This window comes from Cervus canadensis, chromosome 6, assembly GCF_019320065.1.
Source record: "Cervus canadensis isolate Bull #8, Minnesota chromosome 6, ASM1932006v1, whole genome shotgun sequence".
Classification (NCBI taxonomy): domain Eukaryota; kingdom Metazoa; phylum Chordata; class Mammalia; order Artiodactyla; family Cervidae; genus Cervus; species Cervus canadensis.
The window spans coordinates 49,068,286-49,085,108 of NC_057391.1; the positions used below are offsets into that span (position 1 = coordinate 49,068,286).

Genomic DNA, 16,823 nt, shown 5'->3' on the forward strand with positions numbered 1-16,823 from the left:
GGCTCCTCTGTCCACGGGATTTCCCAGGCAAGAATACTGGAGTGGGCTGCCAATCCTTCTCCAGTGGACAATTTGTCAGAACTGTTTACTCTGACCCATCCATCTTAGGTGGCCCTGCAGGGCATGGCTCATAGCTTCACTGAGTTATGCAAGCCCCTTCACCATGACAAGGCTATGATACATGAAGGGGATATAATAATAATATTGTGGTTATAAGAAAATTATCTAACTATTTAAATGCATGCTGAAAAGCTTACGGGTGCAATGTGGTATTATCTGTAAATTCCCTTGAAAAAGTTCATGGAGAAGAATAGAGAGATGAATTTTTTAAAAACCAACAACAAAAAAATAAATAAATAAATAAAAATTAAAAAACAAAGTTGAATGGATGGACAGAAGAAAAAATGGAGTAAATACGGAAACATGTTGACAACTGTTGGGTTTGGACTGGGACTCTACATGAGTTAACACATTATTCTTTCTACCTTTCTATACAGTTGGAAACTTTCCTAAGACAAACTATTGCATATGATGCTCTCACAAAAGGGAACCATATTCACAAGTAGAACAAGCACACATCAGACAATGGCTCCCAGTGCCCCAACCTATCCCATACCCTCCAGACAGACAGGGTCTCTCTTGTCACCTGGCCCCAGCTTACCTCAATCAGAGCCCCCTTCTCCCTGTCCTCAGATTGTTTTGCACTGTCCAATTCATCATGCATTTCCGAGAGCTGGTCCTGGAGATCTCTGATTTCAGTCTGGTGCTGCTCCCGTTCCATCTTCACCTGGAACAGCCTGGCAGAAAAGGAAACCCATGAGAGACACTCTCCTGGTCTCTGCTTATTTTCATCCAGTCTGATTTCAGACCTTCAGATGGTCAAGCAGAGTCATCTAAGTCCCCAAGTAGCCTCCCATTCTCTGTTCTGTGCTGAACAAAATATCACAAACCAGAAAGGCACTGGTAAGAATTATACCAGCAGTCTAACTGCCCAAGGAGAAGACAAGTGAGAAATCAAGCCAATGTAATGGGAAAGGTTATACAACGACATTTCCTCCCCAAAAGGAGACCACGTGGTACTAGAATTTGGATAGAGAAGACAAGGAATTAGGCCACAGAGCTGTTTTCACTAAAGCCACCCGACTCTGTATCACCCCACCCTCAGTACTCCAGACCACTAGAGTCAGCAAATTATGGCCCGTGGGCCAATCTGGCCCACTGCCTGCTTTTGTAAATAAAGTTTTATTGGAACAAAACCATGCTCATTCATGTATTGCTCATGGTCATTTGCACCATACAATGGCAGAAATTAACAATTTCATATGGTATGGTCCATAAACTCTAAAACATTTACTATCTGACAGAAAAAGTTTGCCAACCTCTGTTCCAAATTAAACTCACAGCTATTCTACCTTTTTTTTTTTTTTTGCAAAGTCTTTCAGTTCAGTCACTCAGTTGTATCCAACTCTTTGCAACCCCATGGACTGCAGCATGTCAGACTTCCCTGTTCATCACCAACTACAGGAGCCTACTCAAACTCATATCCATTGAGTCAGATGATGCCATCCAACCATCTCATCCTCTGCCATTCCCTTCTCCTCTCACCTCCAATCTTTCCCAGCATCAGGGTCTTTTCAAATGAGTCAATTCTTCCCATCAGGTGGCCAAAGTATTAGAGTTTCAGCTTCAGCATCAGTTCTTCCAATGCATATTCAGGACTGATTTACTTTAGGATGGACTGGTTAGATCTCCTTGCTGTCCAAGGGACTCTCAAGAGTCTTCTTCAACACCACAGTTCAAAAGCATCAATTTTTTGGTGCTTATCTTTCTTTATAGTCCAATTCTCACATCCATACATGACTACTGGAAAAACCATAGCTTTGACTAGACTGACCTTAATTGGCAAAGTAATGTCTCTGCTTTTTAATATGCTGTCTAGGTTGGTCATAACTTTTTTTTCAAGGAGCAAGCGTCTTTTAATTTCATGGTGGCAGTCACCATCTGCAGTGATTTTGGAGCCCAAGAAAGTAAAGTCTTTCACTGTTTCCCCATCTATTTGCAAAGAAGTGATGGGACCAAATGACATGACCTTAGTTTTCTGAATGTTGAATTTTAAGCCTACTTTCTCACTCTCCTCTTTCACTTTCATCAAGGGGCTCTTTAGTTCTTTGTTTCTGCCATAAGTGTGGTGTCATCTGCATATCTGAGGTTACTGATATTTCTCCTGGCAATCTTGATTTCAGCTTGTGCTTCATCTAGTCCAGCATTTCTCATGATGTACTCTGCATACAATTTAAATAAGCAGGGTGACAATATACAGCCTTGACATACTCCTTTCCCGATTTGGAACCAGTCTGTTGTTTCATGTCCAGTTCTAACTGTTGCTTCATGACCTGCATACAGATTCCTCAGAAGGCAGGTCAGGTGGTCTGGTATTCCCATCTCTTTAAGAATTTTTCAGTTTGTTGTGATTCATATAAATGCTTTGGCATAGTCAATAAAGCCGAAGTAGGTGTTTTTTTGGAACTCTCTTGCTTTTTTGATGATCCAGCGGATGTTGACAATTTGATCTCTGGTTCCTCTGCCTTTTCTAAATCCAGCTTGAACATCTGGAAGTTCACGGTTCACATATTGTTGAAGCCTGGCTTGGAGAATTTTGACATTAATTTGCTAGCATGTGAGATGAGTGCAATTGTGCAGTAGTTTGAGCATTCTTTGGCATTGCCTTTCTTTGGAATTGGAATGAAAACTAACCTTTTCCAGTCCTATAGCCACTGCTGAGTTTTTCACGTTTGCTGGCATACTGAGTGCAGAACTTTCACAGCGTCATCTTTTAGGATTTGAAATAGCTCAACTGGAACTCCATCACCTGCACTAGCTTTGTTTGTAGTGATGCTTCCTAAGGCCCACTCGACTTCGCATTCTAGGATGTCTGGCTCTAGGTGAGTGATCACACCATCATGATTATCTGGATCATGAAGATCTTTTTTGTATAGTTCTTCTGTATATTCTTGCCACCTCTTCTTAATGTCTTCTGCTTCTGTTAGGTCCATACCATTTCTGTCCTTTATTGTGCCCATCTTTACATGAAATGTTCCCTTGGTATCTCTAATTTTCTTGAAGAGCTCTGTAGTCTTTCCCATTTTATTGTTTTCCTCTATTTCTTTGCATTGATCACTAAGGAAAGCTTTCTTATCTCTCGTTATTCTTTGGAACTCTGCATTCAAATGGGTATATCTTTCCTTTTCTCTTTTGCCTTTCACTTCTCTTCTTTTCATAGCTATTTGTAAGGCCTCCTCAGACAGCCATTTTGCCTTTTTGCATTTCTTTTTCTTGGGGATGGTCTTGATCCCTGCCTCCTGTACAATGTCACGAACCTCTGTTCATAGTTCTTCAGGCACTCTATCAGATCTAATCCCTTGAATTTATTTGTCACTTCTACTATATAATCATAAGGAATTTGATTTAGGTCATACCTGAATGGTCTAGTGATTTTCCCTACTTTCTTCAATTTAAGTCTGAATTTTGCAATAACGAGTTCATGATTTGAGTCACAGTCAGCTCCCGGTCTTGTTTTTGCTGACTGTATAGCGCTTCTCCATCTTTGGCTGCAAGGAATATAATCAATCTGATTTCAGTATTGACCTTCTGGTGATGTCCATGTGTAAAGTCTTCTCTTGTGTTGTTGGAAGAGGGTGTTTGCTATGACCAGTGCGTTCTCTCGGCAAAACTTGACTAGCCTCTGCTCCGCTTTGTTCTGTACACCAAGGCCAAATTTGCCTGTTACTCCAGGTATTTCTGGACTTCCTACTTTTGCTTTCTAGTCCCCTACAATGAAAAGGACATCTTTGTGGGTGTTAGTTCTAGAAGGTCTTGTAGGTCTTCATAGAACCGTTCAACTTCAGCTTTTTCAGCATGAGTGCTCGAGGCATAGACTTGGATTACTGTGATATTGAATGGTTCGCCATGGAAATGAACAGAGATCATTCTGTCATTTTTGAGATTGCATCCAAGTATTACATTTTGGACTCTTGTTGGCTATGATGGCTTCTCCATTTCTTCTAAGGGATTCTTGCCCATAGCAGTAGATATAATGTTCATCTGAGTTAAATTCACTCATTCCAATCCATTTTAGTTCGCTGATTTCTAAAATGTCGATGTTCACTCTTGTCATCTCCTGTTTGACTACTTCCAATTTGTCTTAATTCATGAACCTAACATTCCAGGTTCCTATGCAATATTGCTCTTTACAGCATTGGACTTTACTTCCATCTCCAGTCACATCCACAACTGGGTGTTATTTTTGCTTGGGCTCCATCTCTTCATTCTTTCTGGAGTAGTTTCTCCACTGATCTCCAGTAGCATACTGGGCACCTAACCAACCTGGGGAGTTCATCTTTCAGTGTCCTATCTTTTTGCCTTTTCATACTGTTCATGGGGTTCTCAAGGCAAGAATACTAAAGTGGTTTGCCATTCCCTTCTCCAGTGGAGCACGTTTTATTAGAACTCTCCACCATGACCTGTCTCTCTTGGGTGGCCCTACACGGCATGGCTCATAGTGTCATTGAGTTAGACAAGGCTGTGGTCCATGTGATCAGATTGGTTAGCTTTCTGTGACTGTGTTTTTCAGTCTGTCTGCCCTCTGATGGAGAAGGATAAGAGGGTTATGGAAGCTTCCTGATGGGAGAGACTGAGGGGTAAATTGGGTCCTGTTCTGATGGGCAGGGCCATGCTCAGAAAATCTTTAATCCAATTTTCTGTTGATGGGTGGGGCTGTGTTCCCTCCCTGCTATTTGACCTGAAACCAAACTATGGTGGAGGTAATGAAGATAATGGTGGAGGTAATAAAGACAACCTCCTTCAAAAGCTCCCATGCACACACGGCTACACTCAGTGCCCCCAGCCCTGCAGCAGGCCACCACCGACCCACACCTCTGCCAGAGACTCCTGGACACTCATGGGCAATTCTGGGTCAGTCTCTCGTTGGGTCACTGGCTCCTTTCTCCTGGGTCCTGGTGCACTCAGGGTTCTCTCTGTGCCCTCCAAGAGTGTGTTTCCCCAGTCCTGTGTAAGTTCTGGGGGCTCTATGGTAGGGTTAATGGCAACCTCCTCCAAGAGGGCTTATGCCATACCCAGGTCTACTGCACCCAGAGCCCCTGCTCCTGCAGCAGTCCACTGCTGACCCGTACCTCCTCAAGAGACACTCAAACACAGTAAAGTCTTTCAGTTCAGTTCAGTTCAGTCGCTCAGTCGTGTCTGACTCTTTGCGACCCTATGGATCGCAGCACGCCAGGCCTCCCTGTCCATCACCAACTCTCGGAGTTTACTCAAACTCATGCCCATCGATTCAGTGATGCCATCCAGCCATCTCATCCTCTGTCGTCCCCTTCTCCTCCTGCCCCCAATCCCTCTCAGCATCAGGGTCTTTTCCAATGAGTCAACTCTTCGCATGAGGTGGCCAAAGTATTGGAGTTTGAGCTTCAGCATCAGTCCTTCCAATGAACACCCAGGACTGATCTCCTTTAGGATGGACTAGTTGGATCTCCTTGCAGTATAAGAGACTCTCAAGAGTCTTCTCCAACACCACAGTTCAAAAGCATCAATTCTTCAGTGCTCAGCTTTCCTCGCAGTCCAATTCTCACATCCATACATCTACTACACTCTAAATTTCAGGGTTTTTTCCTTTTCATCCTCTTTTCTGAAATTAACCTCTAAGAATATTTTAAAAGCACACACCACAACATCAAAATGGCAAAGGTAATGAAACCCTTTTATGATACAATGTCCTATTGTTCTTGAATTTCCCTCTAGATTTCACTCCTGCTTAACCTTTCACATAAGGCTTCTGTCATGGCCAGTGGACTTCACTGCACCATTCATCTCAAACCTTCATTTCAAGTCCTTTTGTCATAGATTTTTTCAGATTAGAATACAATTTATTGAGATGCAGCTCACATATTCAGACATCCCACATGTTATACATGTTCATTCTGTATTTCACACAGATTTAATCAGATATAAAACACTCACAATGAGGTATTCTAAGTATTCCTTTGTATATGCCACATTTGTTCATATGACATACACACTCATTTAGACATTCTCCTCACGAAACTGGGTCAAGTATTTTACTTGTATGTTCTTAAATCACTGCTAGAATCCCAACAATCACATAACTTTGGGCTCTCTAGTTTTTTGTTCATGGATTTCTACATGTGGACAGGTTTTCATCTAGACAGACTCTTTAGATAGGATGCAGAACTTGTGCAACAAGAGCAAGTGGGAAAAAAACAGTGGTGGATCTATTACTAATCTTTCTCTTTCAAATCTCTTGAAATGAATAAAATGCCCTCTGTCACAGATTTTAATACAACAAAATGGCAGGGCCATTTGGGCTTGACTTTCTCTCTCTAAAGATGCAAAAGAACTATAAGCACTGGTCACACCCTTCACCCAGACTCACAGTTGCCCTGGGCAACAACTGAGCCGTCAGGGAAGAGAAGCATCTTTCCTTCAGTAGGTTTGAGTCAACACCTGTCAGTCATCTTCGTAATACCAGGTTGGATACCTAAAGCTGCAGGGAAAAAGGATCAGGAGAACTTTCAGGACAAGACTGTATCCAACACTTCAGATATGGCAGAAACGAAGTTGCTGTTCCGGGAAGTTCTTCCAAAACAAGAGCAGTTGTATGTAGAAGATACACCCACAATGGTGCTATGTAAACCTGTACTTTTACCATTAAGATTTATGACTGTGCCAAAACTGGAGAAAATACAGCAAGCAGCACAGGATACAATTCACCAACAGGAAATGATAAAAAAGGAACAACAGAAAATAACTTACTGAACATCAGTATCAAAACATAATCAAAACCCTAAAAATGGAAATTAATAAGGACTTGAAAGAGCCCATGAAATAAAATGAATATAAATTTGGAAGTTTTATTTCTAAAAGACTGTAGCTAGACCTGCAATGGGTATGTTCCTAGGAATACCTTTGTAAATTCTGAATATAATTCTTGGTTGGTTTGCTGCAGTTGGTAATAGACAGTTTAAATTAGTATGGACCTTGAGGCCTTGCTGAGTAATTAGGCTCTGCAAAAGAGGTTAGAAATGTGATCTTCCTTTAGATAACTGTTATCAGTAATTACTATTTTCTCATACACTGACTAAATGTAAAACTTTGAGTCTCCGAAGAATAATTTTTTTTTGAAGAATAATTTTTATAACACAAGCATTACTTGGTAATAGAACTTAATGATGAAAGGTATATACGTTTAGAAATTTCATTAAGTTCTAGATAAGATCAAAAACAAGGAAGTGTGCAAGTATTTCCCAAGTATAATATTAAAATTATTTATTTATTTACTACTGTACTCTTGTTTTAAAAGTTTGCCAAGAGCAAAGTTTAAATTAACTAGGTTCAAATATGCTCTTTTATATGATTTAAAATTTGCTGTGGGAAATAAGTTTTTTAAAAGATCTAAAATAAATGCACTCCAAATAATCAAAAAAAAAAAAAAAGCACTGGTCACAAAAGCCAGCATCGTCCAGGATAAAACTCTGAACCCATACGACTGTGGAGGTCACGTGACATTGCTTTGTAGAGACTGGACTCAGGTTCTTAAACTATCTCTAGATACAACACTCAGGATTCCCAGCTGCTCACTTACCTGCCATGAGATCCACGTTAAGGGCTAAAATTTTATAAAACATCCTTTGAGGTGCACAAATAATTTTTAAATTCTGCTTACCAGTCTACACGTCATTGGTTTTATAGTTTTACAAGGGTAAGAGGGCGAAAAGGCAGGTTCAGCAGCCCCTATGAAGATCTGGAAGGTTGCGGAGAATTAAATGGACAGAGAGAATCTGGCTCCACCAGCTCAGGAGCCCGGGGTGGGGAGGGCTCAGGCTCTGGGCCCGCACTTACTCCTCCAGGTGTCTCCGGAGCGCCCCTTCGCTTTCCTCCAGCCGCCGCTGCAGCGCAGTGCTCTCCTCCACCTTGCTGTCATGCTGGCTTTGCAACACTTCCAAGTCTGCTTTCATCCTGTCTCTCTCTTCTTTGATGTTCTGTTGATTCTAAAACAGATGTGTGAGTTAAAACACCTCCACTGTACATTAATGTCACCCCACTGAATCCTGAATCTCAGATGGACTCTCTGATGAACTCCATGTCTCTGCACTTAGATTATTAAACAAACTGATGGAACTGTGCAATTAAGGCATAGGAGTTCTCAACTAGAAAGAATACCGAACACTTAAATGAATTGTAATACTTCTAGAAGAAAAACACAAACACATCTTAATCACATTCTGCTATTTCTACTACTTAGTCCAGACATTTTATATACATTTAGTTTCCAATTTGCCTGTCTGAATCCAACAGCATTTCTGTTACTCTCTCAAAGCCAACATTCTCTACATGCTTTGGTTCAGTTCAACCGTTCAGTCATGTCCAACTCTGCGACCCCATAGACTGCAGCTGCCCTGTCCATCACCAACTCCAGGTGCCTGCTCAAACTCATGTCCATCAAGTTGGTGATGCCATCCAGTCATCTCATCCTCTGTCATCCCCTTCTCCTCCTGCCTTCAATTATTTCCCAGCATCAGGGTCTTTTCCAATGAGTTCTTCGCATCAGGTGGTCAAAGTATTGGAGTTTCAGGTTCAGCATCAGTCCTTCTAATGAATACTCAGGACTGATTTCCTTTAGGATGGACTGGTTGAATCTCCTTGCAGTCCATGGGACTCTCAAGAGTCTTCTCCAGCACCACAGTTCAAAGGTATCAATTCTTCGGTGCTCAGCTTTCTTTATGGTCCAACTCTCACATCCATACACGACTACTGGAAAAACCATAGCTTTGACTAGACAGACCTTTGTTGGTAAAGTAATGTCTCTGCTTTATAATAGACTGTCTAGGTTGGTCAAAGCTTTTCTTCCAAGGAGCAAGCATCATTTAATTTCATGGCTGCAGTCACCATATGCAGCCATGATTTTGGTTACTTACCAAAAAAAAAAGTCTTCAGGAAACAGGAATTTGCTCAGTAATGGGAAGAAAGTTTCTTTGGGGAAAAAAATTATTTTCATTTCACTTGGGCAACCCAAGGTACTTAAAATACTCTATCAATCAAGATAGAAAAGAATAAAATAGTACAAAGAAAAATCACAGGTACCTTGACTTCCAGTTGAAGCTGTGTCTGAAGTTCAGCCACTTCTGTGGTCAACTTGTTCTTCTGTTCCAAGAGATCTTTGACCTCAGATGAAGAATTAGAAGCCTACAATCAATTGCAAAGATATTAAATGCTCAAGGTGCTTTTTTTCTTTTTCTTGCATAGATTTAACAGGATGACACTCTCAAAAGGATCTGGCTCAAGTCCTATAGCAAAGTGGTTAGAAAATTACAAATAAAAGGGAGGGGAAAGCAGAAATGAAAACCAGAAAAGGCAGTATCTTGGCTCTCATGCACCCAAATCCGGTGTGAGCCATGCGTGAACCTAGAATGATGTACTTCCTCATCTGCTCCTAGGAAGCAGACCAGAAACCAACAATCAACAAAAACAGAGGTCCGCCTATTTTCTTAGGCAAAAGGAGAACAATCCATCTCAGAAATACAAACCTAACCCAAGGAGAAAAAATGTAGGTTGTTCTTTTCCAAACAAAAACTGCCTGCTTCTCTGCTTTCCAATATGGTTTCAGTCTATTAAGGGAGAGGGTTCTCTTGCAGGAAGCCACTTAACTGACACCAAAATATAAAATCCCAAAACCTTTGCCAGCAAATAATCAGATTCATAAGTGAGAGACACAGAGAGTAGAAAAATGTGGACAATTAAGCAGTCACAGTACTATGACTGGAGCCAGAAGTCTAAGGGCCTAAGTTCACCTCATTATCTCTGGCTTGATTAAGAAGGAGCAGCTTGTTAACTGGTCTCCCTTCCTCTAATCTTACCTCTCTCCAAAAGCTACAAAGGAATGAATTTTTACAAACACAACACCACTCATGGCCATTTAAAAGTCCATCAGTGTTAGCCTATCACCTTCTGCCTGAAATTGACATGATTTACAAGGTCCTTCCTATTTGGTGCCTGGTCCCCACCTCCTAGCTCCCTCCTCCAGCTACACTAAACTACCTCCAGTCCCCTAAACATGACAAGTGCACATCTCTTTATATTTTATGTTTTTTTATGCTGTTCCCTCTACCTAGAATGCCCTGCCTTTCCCCTTTGTCTTGGAGAATTCTAAGATATTTTGAGACAGCACTAGAGTTATTGACTCCAGAAGGGCTACCCCAACTTCCCAGTTAAGGCTGGATACCCTTCATCTGGGACCACAATGACAATCTGAACATCAAGGCCAAAGGATGCATTCTCCAAGAGAATATGCAGGTAAATGAAAAGCAACAGTCATGGTGATGATTTCTATGTAAAAGTTTCAGCAAAAAAATTCTAACCCAATTGTAAAAACCGTTCAGTTCCTAAAGCCTGCCTACAAGCAAAGTGTACAATTTAACTGTTCCCCAGTGGGAACTGTGTGCCCGTGTACATTTATATAACTCACATATTTACAAATTCAATACAATATATAACAGAATATATTAAAAATAAGTATATAATATATAAATCTGTAACTATAAAGTTATATGTAATAAATTAATCAATTCAACTTTTAAATGTTTTTATTTGATGCCAGAGTAGCAGTCATGGGAATTACTGAACAACAGGAAAAAGGATAGTTGATGCCTTAAAATATTCTTCATTCAAATGTTGCCAAAGTTAAAAAAGAAACTATAGACATATTCCCTGTTGCCTGCCTCTAGGTATCTCCTCTTTCCTTCCAGTGCAGAATACACCCCCAACAAGGGAAAAGGGAAGATGCCCAAGCAAGAAATGGGCCCAAGTCAAGGTGACACAGAATTGAGGGACAAGATTTTAGTCCTCCCTCATAAATCCTGCTTCCTTTCATGGCACAAAGTATGTCCAACATTTAGTAGATGCTCACTAAATATAAGACGACTCCTTTAACCAAAAAATCTCCCAAGTCCCAACTCAAATCCAATACAATAAATTATAAACAGGCAGTTTTTCTTAAAATTAAAAAAAAAAAGTTTGGCCCCACTGCACTCCTTCCTCTCCCTTCAGCCCACAGAGGTCAGCCCATCAGTCTCTTTCATATTCTCTAGTTTGATTCTCTTATTTCTTATTCTCTGAAGTTTGAGAACTTGTGTACAAGCCTATTCATACTTACCTTTCAAACCTGCCTACTATAATGCTAGGGTTCTTCATCTAATGCTTCATTTTTCCTAGTCTTCTTTTCCCTTTCTAAATTTTACCACCTATCACTTTGTCTTGTTTTATTTTACAGATTTTTTAGAAGTAAAATTTCTTAAAACCTTTCTAGAAAAAAGGCAGGGTGCAAATTACCAACAGTTAAAGCATGCTGTTCCATCTTTGGTACTGCCTACTACAAGGCAAACTCCCCACTTCCTGCTGCAACCAAAAGTACAGACTGAAGAAAGCAATCTGCCTCACATGCTCCATGTGAAATGCCCTCTACAAAGCACTAAGCGTCTCCTTACTTGATTATTTCCTTGCGTGCTCCCTGCTGCTCGAGATTTCAAAGTCTGGATTTTCTCAAACACCAGGTTGACCTTCCTCTTAGTAGCATCATCATTATCGGTGCTTCTGGAAAAGACGCAGCAGAAAAAAAAAAAAAATGAAGGCATAACCGTTAGTCTCAGACTATTTTATGTGCCATGACACACAAACAATAAGCCCTTTAAGAAGATAAACTGGGACTTCCTTGGTGATCCAGTGGTTAAGAATCTGCCTGCCAATGCAGGGGATGCTGGTTCAATCCCTGGTCTGGGAAGATTCCACATGCCACAGGGCAACAAAGCCCATGCACCACAAATACCGAGGCTCACATGCCTAGAGCCCGTGCTCTGCAACAAGAGAAGCCCAGGCACCACAACTAGTGAGTAGCCCCTGCTCGCCCCAACTAGAGAAAGCCCTCGCGTAGCAGTGAAGACCCAGCACAGCACAGACAACAATAAAAAATAAAATTTAACCAAAGAAAAAAAGATAAATTGCAAGAGGAACAAATTAAGGTTCAGACAGAACCCATGTGAGGAGAACAGGATGGATAGTGCATTTTTTCCCCAAATAATTGGTTCTACTTTACCACTTGATTTGGGAGAGAGGTTTTCATTTCCAGACATGTGAAAAGAGACACAGGTACATACTAAATAAGCTTGAAGATGACATCCAATAAAACTTTAGTCATCTATTTCTTGCCTAAATTAAATGACAAATATTGATTCCAACCCGGAATCTCTCCTGTTTGTGTGTGACACTACGAATGCTCCACAATGATATTAAATTTGTTTTAGACTTTGTTTAAAAAAAATAAATCCCCCAAGCCAAGGTTGTCAACACGGCTGCCCTCTGTCTAGACTTTCACAAGTAATGGTCAGATAAAGTTCTATTAACAGCTACCCACCCTGCACCTTCTATCGTACATACCTGACACTTAAGAAAAGTTAATAAGTTTCCTTAAATAAGTGCCTCCCACTAAAGTCTGTCTCAGTCTCTCAATAAATCAAGGGCCAAAAAAACCAAAAGAATGTAGAGAAACCATTTTAAATGTTAAAAGTTCTTCTACTTTAATTTTCTCATGGTAAAACCCTGCACAGAAAGACACTAATAACTAGTTCTTAGTTAGAAGAATCTTTTTCCTTTTTTTTCCTTCAAAAGAGCCCCTATCTTGTATTTTGAATTATTCTGTCAGCTCTACATTACTGACAGAAAATTGTAAGCCACAATACAAAACTATGAAGTGTTCTGATACCAATGAGTATTTTTGCCAAGTGACTTTCAGTCATGTCAGAGTATAAAGCTTTTCTTCTTTTTAATCATATCTGATGAGAGAACTGAAACAGAAACTTCAAATTCCTGGCCTAGAATTCCAGCTTATTTGGTATCTAAGTAAGGACTGAAAACCAGATTATTCAAACTCAACCTTCCCAGATAAGTAAGTGGAAAGCACATCTTTTAAATGACTCATACATGCTTTAAAAATAATGGAAGCAGGGGCACCCCGCCGTCAACTCTGGGGAGAGGAGGAGGTGTTTTTATTTGTAACTTATAATAAGGGACGATTGATTACATTTATGTATACAGAGGCAAACTCAAGTCAATGACTGATTCAATTCAAAACTGAATAGACAAGTCTTCCTATCTTTGAATTTGTTTCTAAATAGTAGAGAGTCATAGTTATTTTGAACTTTTAAAGTATGATGTCGTTCCCTACATTTCCTTCCCCTTCTTCACCCTCCTCCACCCAAGTCTCAAATGCTGTTATGAAAACTCCAGCCATGGAGCCCGAACCTGAAATGGCTCACACAGGGCAAGGAGGGAGCACGAAACACAAGGTCTCAGAAAAGTAAGAGGCCCACCATAAAGGACAATACTTTGCTCCTTGAAGGAAAATCACTAACCCTTCTTTGAGGTAATTGTAAAGTATCTGCTTGGCCGTCTCCTCGTTGGTTTGCTGACTGAGCTCCTGCTGGCCTTTTAACAGATCCGGTGTGGCCTGCAACACAATGCCTGTTATTAGATCACAGGATGAAGCTTCCAGGAAGAAGGCAACACCCCACAGCAGAAACTCCCAAACACATTCCTACTTTCCAGAAAGAATTTCTCAGGTAAGGATGCTCATTACAACTGGTTCCACCACTTAGTAGCTCTGTAACCCTGGGCAAGGTACTTAACTTTTCCTCACCTCAATTTTTCACCTGTAAACAGAAGTTAATAATACCTTCCTTCATGGGGTTGGTGAGATCCTATAATACATAACAAATAGTGCCTGGCACTTACCAACCTTATAATCGATTTTATCACTATCATTATCTTTTTATTGTTACTACCAAAACACTAAATGTACCACTTAAAGAAATTCCATCACTTCAGGATAAACCTAAATTAGGATTAACCTAATTTCTCAGGACAGAAATTAATCCAGTCACTCAATGTCATGAGGAAAATTAACACATCTAAACAAAAATCTAAGCATGGAGCCTCTCTTTGTTTTTGAAAACAAACTGCATACTTTCAGATTTTACACAAACACGAAAAGAAAAATCGAGTCTCTCAGTTGTGTTTGATAAGTTACTTCACAAACAAGAACACAACAGGAATCTAGGGTTACTTAGTTAGTTTAGAAAAATGAATGACTGGCAGGTCATAATCTGTAGGGGAAAACTCTAAAAAATAATGCTAATTCAAGATGATGCAATTACTGATTCAAGATGGAAGATACGTATTCCTACAGCCAGGATGTAGATCATTTAGAAGGGAAACAAAATGACCCCCACCAGTATTACCTGAGTATTTGAGGTGGAAGTAAACGTCTTCACGGAAATCCTCTTGGCCCCTGAATCAGGGGAAGTCGCCAGTGCCCGATTCTGTAACATCAGCGTAGCCGTGGCTGTTTTGATTTCCTCCTCCTTCTTAGTCTGTGCTGGGAGGGAGGATGTGCGCCCAGTCGGACTTTCCTGAGCACCTTTGTTTTCTGGAACTTTCCCATCTTTGTTCTGCAGGGGCGGCCTGGGCTGGGCTCCCAGCAGCCTGGCGAAGGCGCGCCCCCCGCCTTGCCCCCCGCGGGGCTCCTGCGCTCGCTGCGGGCACACCTGCGACGGCCGCAGCAGGTGTTCGCTGGACTTGCCCAGGTTCCTGCTGAATTCCGTTAGGTACTCCGAGTTCCCCTGGAGACCGAAAGGAAAGGCACTGTCCACACTTCGGGACCTTTTCCTGTCTTCTGGGTTGATCCTGTTTCTCTTCCCAGACCTGCCTCTTCTCTGCATCCCAGGTTTTTGGTCAAATTTTTCAATCAACTGATCCACGCCAGGAATCGACCCCGTGTCAATATCCCGCCCAGTTCCGGGCAAGAAGGGGATGTACCTTCTGTTTTCATGACGATTCACATTGTCGGCGTGGATGGCACATTCCTGATCATCGAGTAAAAATCTGTACAAAGAGTTCGCCGAAGTGGGAGTCGTGGATGACGAGGAGGATCTCCGGGACCGGGCTCCGTCCAGCACCGGCCCGGCGGAGTCCTGGCGCCGGAAGGGAAGCACATCCGGTCTGGTTTTCTTGGCTTCCGGGTGGGCTTGCAGGCTGGGAGTGGGCAGGGGCCTCCCGCTAGGGGCAAGAGCCTCCTCTGCCAGACCCTCCTTGCTGCAGCTCTGAACGTTCACACACACCGAGGTCTGCTTCTGGGGGTCGTCGATGACCACGGAGCTGCACAGACGGATGGCCGTCACGTTGGACCTGGCCGGGTCTTCGGAGGGAGGGCTGGTGGGCTGGGAATGGCTAGGTTTGGGCATGCAAGTCCAGGCCTTCTTATTGTTGGTCCCTTCTTCTCTTAAAGCTTTCAGCCAACTGGTTTCAGGAGGCTGGTGATTTTTCAAGCTCAACTCATTCTTTTCAGGATCATAGGGCTGTAGAAGCTCTGGATGCCTCTGAAAGTTCAGCACGGGGGATGCCTTCCTTGGCTCCTCTTTGCGCTCTAGAGCCCCATTCTTGCCCTCAAAGAGAGAGGGCTGTTTCGGGTTTCTTACTGGGCCAGGTGGGGCATATGGGTTTTCTGGGAGCTGCAGTTCCTCTGCACTGTTCTCTTCCACCACAGACCCCTTGCTGGGATGGAGGGGCAGGTTGTTTATCATCGGAGCCGGAAATGATGGGCCGTTTTCAGAAAAAGACGTGCCTGCCAGACACTGCTCTGTGTTGTTGAGGACTATGTAGGGGTGGCCATCAATGCCCTGCACCCGAATACTGACACCGTAGGAGCCTGCCTTAGCATGCTGGGGATTCCTGGACTTTCTGGTTTCATCACTTGCAAGTCTCAGGTGGACACCATATTCCTGTTGCACATGTTGATATTCACCAAAATACAGCTCCATGGTTCACTGGTCCCACTACCAGGGAAAAAGACGGGGTAAAAAGAGGACATTAAGTTAAAATTACATCTCTTTAAATAAAGATTATGAGAGAAAACTTTCAAAGTTCAGGGGAAAGAAAACACTTTTAATACAATAGCAAGGACACTCCAGAACCAAATGCTCTTTCAAACAGGCCTTTCTGGATGCCAGTGGGCCCATGTGACCGTGGTGTTTGTCAACACCGAGCATGAACCCTGGCCTGAGGAGGGACGACTGGCGAAAATGACCTGACGCCTTTAACAGAGCTTAATTATTCTCTCTAGCGGTGCCGCTTGCCCTGTTTTTTGCCTTAGTTCATTTCCTCACACTTTATCCATTTATTTTTAACCAGTAGGGTGTTCCAGCTTACCAGCATTTGAGAACAAGATACTTTTCCATGAAAATAATTAATAAGAGCTAAAGTATTCTGATGCTTACATTTTTCTCTTTTTTTCAAAACTTAATTTTCCTGTCAAAACCCTTTCAAGCTTCTTAATGTACAATGTTGCTTTGAAAGCTTTATCATTATTTATTTTGATACACTGTTTAAAACATTTTTTACTTTAAGGAATCAGAGTAATGATTAAAAATAATTTTTTCTTAAAAAAGTTTAAGGAACATAAGGACCTGAAAAGTGTTATTAAAACCTGAAAATTCAGGTCTCTTTATTTTCTGATGGGTCCTAATGCCAAGAATCACTGTCTTCACCCTTCTGGTGTGTGACCACCCTTGTCAAGAGACTGCAAACAGATCACTAGGCAGGTCGCTCCAGCCACCCTACACTCAGAGGTTCTCTCACTAGAAATTCACTACTCTCACTCTGAAAACTCCAACAGCCACGGAGAGGCAGGA

General features: G+C 41.8%; 2 protein-coding genes across 10 annotated transcripts in view; one reads left to right on the plus strand and one right to left on the minus strand.

Moving 5' to 3' along the window:
• CGNL1 (cingulin like 1) overlaps positions 1–16,823 on the minus strand; it is a 170,296-nt gene that overhangs the window by 95,440 nt on the left and 58,033 nt on the right. For 8 of the 9 annotated variants that reach the window (XM_043471852.1, XM_043471853.1, XM_043471855.1 and 5 more), the window contains 6 exons: positions 14,376–15,968; positions 13,491–13,585; positions 11,571–11,676; positions 9,172–9,273; positions 7,930–8,078; positions 662–797 (listed from right to left, as the gene is read on the minus strand). In XM_043471852.1, the coding sequence (XP_043327787.1) occupies positions 662–797; positions 7,930–8,078; positions 9,172–9,273; positions 11,571–11,676; positions 13,491–13,585; positions 14,376–15,953 (2,166 nt within the window). In that variant the 5' untranslated portion in view covers positions 15,954–15,968. The remainder of the gene's footprint in view (positions 1–661; positions 798–7,929; positions 8,079–9,171; positions 9,274–11,570; positions 11,677–13,490; positions 13,586–14,375; positions 15,969–16,823) is intronic. The other variant, XM_043471861.1, reaches the window with a different exon arrangement.
• LOC122443988 (BBSome-interacting protein 1-like) lies at positions 6,254–6,846 on the plus strand. Its single transcript, XM_043472808.1, has 2 exons — positions 6,254–6,275; positions 6,560–6,846. The coding sequence occupies exons 1-2, from the start codon at positions 6,254–6,256 to the stop codon at positions 6,844–6,846; spliced, it is 309 nt and encodes a 102-aa protein (XP_043328743.1).